The sequence below is a fragment of the Bison bison genome, unplaced genomic scaffold (assembly GCF_000754665.1).
Source record: "Bison bison bison isolate TAMUID 2011002044 unplaced genomic scaffold, Bison_UMD1.0 scf7180017864338, whole genome shotgun sequence".
NCBI lineage: Eukaryota > Metazoa > Chordata > Mammalia > Artiodactyla > Bovidae > Bison > Bison bison.
The window spans coordinates 2859895-2865951 of NW_011494910.1; the positions used below are offsets into that span (position 1 = coordinate 2859895).

At 59.8% G+C, this 6057-nt stretch overlaps 1 protein-coding gene across 1 annotated transcript in view; it reads left to right on the forward strand.

Moving 5' to 3' along the window:
- The window catches only part of TMCC2 (transmembrane and coiled-coil domain family 2), a 38218-nt gene extending 36729 nt beyond the window's left edge, over window positions 1-1489 (forward strand). Inside the window, exon 7 of the mRNA XM_010854258.1 lies at window positions 140-1489. Within this exon, the coding sequence (XP_010852560.1) occupies window positions 140-451 (312 nt within the window). The 3' untranslated portion in view covers window positions 452-1489. The remainder of the gene's footprint in view (window positions 1-139) is intronic.
- Window positions 1490-6057: the final 4568 nt, after the last annotated feature.

A 6057-nucleotide genomic window follows, 5' to 3' on the forward strand; every position in this document is an offset into this window, starting at 1 on the left:
TTAAAGGACCAGGGCCCCTAGCTGCAGCTGACCACCCTCCGGAGGGGTGCGCCCTGAGCATTGTCACCTCCCGAGGGGCAGGTGGGGTTCGGACTGGAGGTCTCCCCATCCTAAGCTCACCCGCCCTGTGCCCCTGCAGGAGGCCGTGGAGTCCTGCCTGACCCGGGTCACCAAGCTGGAGCTCCAGCAGCAGCAGCAGCAGGTGGTGCAGCTGGAGGGCGTGGAGAACGCCAACGCGCGGGCCCTGCTGGGCAAGTTCATCAACGTGATCCTGGCGCTCATGGCCGTGCTGCTGGTCTTCGTGTCCACCGTCGCCAGCTTCATCACACCGCTCATGAAGACCCGCCTGCGCGTCTCCAGTACCGCCCTCCTGGCCCTCGTCCTCCTTCTGCTCTGGAAGCACTGGGACTCCCTCACCTACCTCCTAGAGCACGTGCTGCTGCCCAGCTGAGGGCCCCGTGCTCCCCCCAGCTCCCCGCTGGCCCCTGCTGCTCCAGGGGGGACCCTGGGGCTCCTGAGTCTGTGGGGCGTCTTCACGTGTCCAGTTTGACCTCCTGCCCAAACTGTCTGTCCTGGCGACTTCTGCCCCCTTCTCTGTGTGTGCTTCTTCTGTCTGATGCCTTTTCCTTGTTGGGCTGAAGGGAGCGTTGAGTGTAGCTCCCGCAGGAGGTTGGGGAGATGCCTGTGGCCACGCGGAGCTAAGGACCCGGATGGACTGTTTACAGTCACAGCAGAACTTCTCCCAGCAGACGCCTGGGGTCAGGAAGGCCGAAGAGAGCTTTCCTGGTGGGGAGCCCACGCTGGAGACAGCTCTAGCCCCGGCTCGTGGAGATGGTCGGGATGAAGGCAGGAGCACGGGTGGCCTCCCTGGCCCAGGAGGCTCCCCAGCTCACCCCTCCGTCCTCCAGAGCTGGGTCCTGGGTGGGGCCCTTCTGGGATCTGAGGATGCCGGCTCTGTAGGCCGGGTGGGTGTGGCTTTGTGATGGTGTTTTCCCTCTTCTCTCTTTCTGCTGGTCACTGGATCTGCTCTTCAGGGAAGACGCCCCCGGGGCCCCCAAGCCTCAGCCCACACTCTTAGGGCTTTATTTATTTATTTATTTGTTCCTTGGCACCTTGTTCTGAGCTCCAGGGAGAGGTCCCCTGCCCGCCTCCTGGGTGCCCTCTCTGAAGCCAGGGCCGCGTCTTGGCCGTCGGCACTTCCGTTGATTTAGCTCTGGGTGGTCCTGGCTGGGGTGGGGCTGGCCTCTTTTATACGTGTTTATTTTCTATGTGCGTCCTCGCGTGGGGGAGGTCGTTGTGGCTGTATTTTTTAAGGCTCTGGAGTGTTGTGTGTGGTTTCTCTCCACATCCCAGTCTCCCCAGGGGCACTTCTGAGAAGAGAGGGGATCTCTCACCAGAGGAGCGAGAACCTCCTGGGAACAGGGGAGGGGAGTGCCTGCCAGTTGCTGTGGACCTTCCCGAGAAATAAATCCTCCAGATTTTCAAACCACCCTGTCTAGTGTTGATCAATTAGGCTGTTTCGGTGGAAACCACCAAGTTGCTCCCAACATTCCAGCATTCTGGGTAACACAGACTAGGCCTCACCTGTGGGCCCGAGACCTTCTTCCTTCCTCTCGGATCTGACGTCGGACAGATCCAGCCTTCCCGTTTGATTTCTGCAGCTGAAGCGCTGGCCTTGGTGATAGGCGGGTGAGATGATGCCCACCCTGTCTGGCCCCCACTGCTTTCTAGGAGGAGGGGAATCAGAGAGAAGCCTCTGGAGGCCCGGAGGACAGCAGTCATGCCCAGGCATGGCCACAAGAGGGCAGCGGTGTCCTTACTCAGCACTTCCTTGGGTTTCAGTTGCAGAGAGGAGCATCATCTGGAGTTGGCTTGGCCTTATTAATGCTGTGTAGCCAGAGCTGAGGTTCCCCTGCTCACCAGGAGCTGGAGCATAGAGGCCAAGCCCTCAGTGTCTGCCCTGACAGGGAAGGGCACCCACGGAAGGCGCTGGATTCCCATCTGGAAACCTGTGGGAGCTTGGTGGGCCCACCTGAGTCCCCTTGTTGTGAGCAGGAGATGCCCCCGGCTTCATGCAAGTGGGAGGGGTGTAGCGAAAGCACCCCCGCCCCAAGACCTGGCTCATAGTCAGTGCTCCTGTGGCCAGTTCCTGTCTCTCTGGGCCTCAGTTTCTGCATCTGTAACATGGGTGGATGAAGGGCTCTGACATCTGGTTCTGAAGGTCTGAGAAGTCAAGTCACAGCTGTACCCATGGCCGTGGGCTTCAGGGGCCTTTAGGGGTGAGGGACTGCGCCCTTAATTGGATCAGAGTGCGTGCTGGGCTGGCACCTCCAGGAGGGCAGCCAGACGGCTCAGCTTCACCTTCTGTAACCAGGCGGGAGTCTCACCCCGTGACCTTGCAGGGCCTTCCAACAATGCCATTCCTGGGCCCCGCACCCACCTTCTCTTCCGGCCACACATGCACCTCCCTTAGTGGCCACGGGCTGCTGGGCCAGGAACCCGCATTCCTGGGCCCCAGGTGGGGGGTGGCTGCCAACATTTCACACATTCCTCCCCAAGGTCAGGCGCCTTCTCTGCACTGGTTCTTCAATGTCACTGCCAGCCGCAGTCCACACTGAGCGGGAGGGGGGAAGGGGGACATTCTCAGCAGATCCTGAGGCCACACAGCAAACAGCCTGGGGAGGGGGACGGCACCCACCTACAGAGCCATCTTCTGCAGAAAAGAGGAACTGGCGGGCCTTATGTTGGCCTCTTTGTGACAAAGGCCTTCGCGTAAAGCCTAGCCTGACCAGGAGTTGAGTTTCCTTCTTCTGACAGTCACTGCCCTTTTGTGTTTATGTCCGAGCCTCTCTGCGCTCTGTAAACAGTGGACGAGTTGCTGTTGTCTGAACCCACCTGCCTCAGGGTGAGACGCTGAATCAGGGCCCGCTGTTCTCTGGACTGCAGAACAGCAGGCAGCCTTTGTCCCAGGTCGCATGTCCTCTCAGCCCCAAGCCCCACACTGGGGTTCAGAGGGCTCGGCCTGGCTGGCATATTCCCGCGGCTTCGGCCACCCAGGGTGGGGGCAGAACTGCCTGGGGCCGGGGCTCCAGCAGCACTTGGTGGGCAGCTGGCCGGCCTGGAGCTGGCCTGTTTGCTGTGCCAGCCGCGTGGAGACTGGAGCTGCAGCAGGTGCAGCCTGGGCCAAGACCAAAGGCCTCCGACGGTAGGAGGCAGAGGGCGCCACCTAACCCTCCCCACGCAGGGTTACTCAAGGGTGATTCCAGGGTGGGGAGAAGAGACCTGGAGCCCCAGGTGGGGGAGGAGGGGAGCTTTAGCCAGGGCGGCCTGCTGGATCCGTGTGGCAGGGCCCACAAGTAGGGTCAGCTTCCCCGTGTAAGAGCCTGGGCTTTGGCGCCTGCAGACCTGGGCTCAAATCCAGCACCACCACTCAGGTTAGACCAGGTCCCCGGTGTCTCCGTTAGCCTCCTCCTCTGCCCATAGGAATGCAAACGATACCCGGCTCGCAGGTTTGGGGTGCAGGGGAGAAGACATTCTGTGTGTCAAGACCTTAGTCTGGTGCCTAGAACATGGTAAAGGACTAACCCAAGCTAGTTATGACTCCTCCTCCTTCCTGAAGTCAAGGGATATTCAAGTGCAGAACTGCTCAAGAGACGTCTACAGCAGACCCCACAGATACAAGCGAGGCCGAGGGTGACTGAGGAGGTCGTGGGCTTCAACTCCTGAAGGCCCAGTAGGGGAGCTCACAGCTCCCCTTCCCTGGTAGCTGAGAACCTGCTTATTCCAGACACCTTTACCCTAAGACCTACAGACAAATCCAGTCCCAAGGAATCAGGCCCTAGCCTGAGACAGGACTAGGTGAGGCCTGCCTGGCCCAGGTCCTCTGAGTGTGGGAGGCCCTGCCTCCCCGAGACCGTGGGCCCTGGTGTGCACTTGAGAATCCACATCTGGAGGCCCAGGTTTAAGTGGACGCTCAGCCACTCAGCACTAGCTATGAGGTCGTGGGCTTCTGTCGTTAGTCTGAAATAAGGACACCGGGGCTGGCCAAGGGGCAGGGTGCTTGTGAGGCTCAGAGAAGATGTGAAATGTGGGTGCCCACCCTCCAGGTTCCCAATCTCTCCCTGAGGCAGATGCATGTCAGGGTGCTGCTGGGCCAACTGGGGTCCCCCACGGAGGAGGGCTCTGACCTGCTCTGGGGCAGGGCTTGAGAAGGTAACCGGCGGTGGCCTTCAGGCTGACGCATTGCAGCCACCCTCCCAGCGGAGCAGGAAGGAGGAGGCCCGGCCTCTACCTGGAGTGCTGAGACAGGAGAGGGGAGGGAGGGGAGGCTGGATTTGCCTCAGCACATCCAGACCTGCCGGCAGGACCTGAGTCATCCAGCCGTCTGCAAGGACGGTCCAGGCTGTGGACGCCAGCTCTGCTTCCCAACGTGGGTCCTCCCCGAGGCGTGCACCCCCCCGCAGCCCATCCCTGGGGCCTCACCTCCCAAGGCTAACTGTCCTGGGCCCAGAGGTGCTGGACGGGCCACCCTGGCCATGACCCTGCCTCTGGGGAGCCACCCACTGATTGGCTCTGCTTCCACAGGAGATTCCACAAGCTCTGGGTGTCTCCCTGGGGCAGCAGGCCACCCGGGGTCCCCAAGGAAGGCTCTGACCTGCTCTGGGACAGGCCTGGGCAGGGCTTGAGAAGGGACAGCAGGGGCCCTCAGGCAGAAGCGTTGGAGCCAACCTCCCAAAGGAGCTGGGAGCTGCCTTGCGGCCCACCAGCTTCCCAGCTAGAAAGTTCTTTGATTGCCTTGTTCTTAGAGCAATTTCAGTGTACTGCTGGTAAGACTAGAGTAAAGGCTTTAGAAAGATCTAGCTCTCCGGCTGGTTTGGGCACTCTGATCTCTGGGCTCCTAAGGAAGGCTGAATTCTCTTGGTGCTGCTTTCTTGGGTCCCTTTGTTCTTTTTTGAGTTGAGCCCAGCCCAGGCCTAGCACTCAGAGTTGAGATGGAGGTGAGGAGGAGAGGACTTCCCACGAAACTGGGCCTTAAAAAAACTCATGCAAGAGACAGGTCACCAGCACAGACCTGTCGTGTATCTCAGTCTGGTTCCCTCCTCATCTTCTCAGCCAGGCAGGGCCAGGCCAGGCCAGGCCAGGGATGGAGAGACCTGGAAAACGGCAGCACACATGCTGAGAAAGAAGGGTCTGAGCGGGGCTCCCGTTCCTTTCTCTTCGTTCACTGGTCTTGGAGTTCCTATCACAGTCAGGCAGCCTGGAGTCCAGGTGGGTGGCCCCCAGTTTCCCTGAGCCTTGGGTTCAGTGAAATTTCAGAAGCGCAGTTTTGAACACCTACTCTGTGCCAGGCACTGGAGACAAAAAGGAAAGCAACATAGGGTCCATATCCATAGGGAGCCCACGGCCTAGTGTGGGGACACGCATACACACACACGCATACACACACACACACACACACACACACACACACACAGAGGCAGGAAGAGATAACTGCTGCAGCAGAGCTGGGGGTGGGGGAGGCCCAGGGAGTGAGAGCTCTACTCTGATGGGGACCTTTGGAGAGGATTCTCCAAACACAGGACAAGCAAAAGGCAAGAACGCCCGCCAGGCGAGAGGCAAGCAGGGGGAGTGTCCTGTAGCAGATGGTTTCGGTCAGGTCCCGGTTTCGCAGGTGAGGCAGAGGCATCACGGAAGGCTTGCAGGAATATGCAGTGTTTCAGGCGTCATACTCCCGGCCCTCATCCCAGAGGGCAGACCACCTGGGAAAGGGGCTTCTAAGGCCACTCCAGGGAGAAGGAGCAGAAAGAGGGGAAGGGAACCCCACTCCAGAACTTCTGAGGCTTGGGGGTCTCAGAGGGGTTGTCTGTGCTTGGAAGTGAGAGGGAAGGCGTGGGGAGTTTGGGGAGATAAGGCAGGGAGAGCTGGGACAATCTGGAAAACTAGGAACTCGGGGGCTCACATTCAACTCTGCTGTGTGGTACTGGGAATATCATGCAAACTTTCTGGGCCTTAGGGTCCCTATCTTCACACAAATGGAGAATTTAGGATGGAGAGACT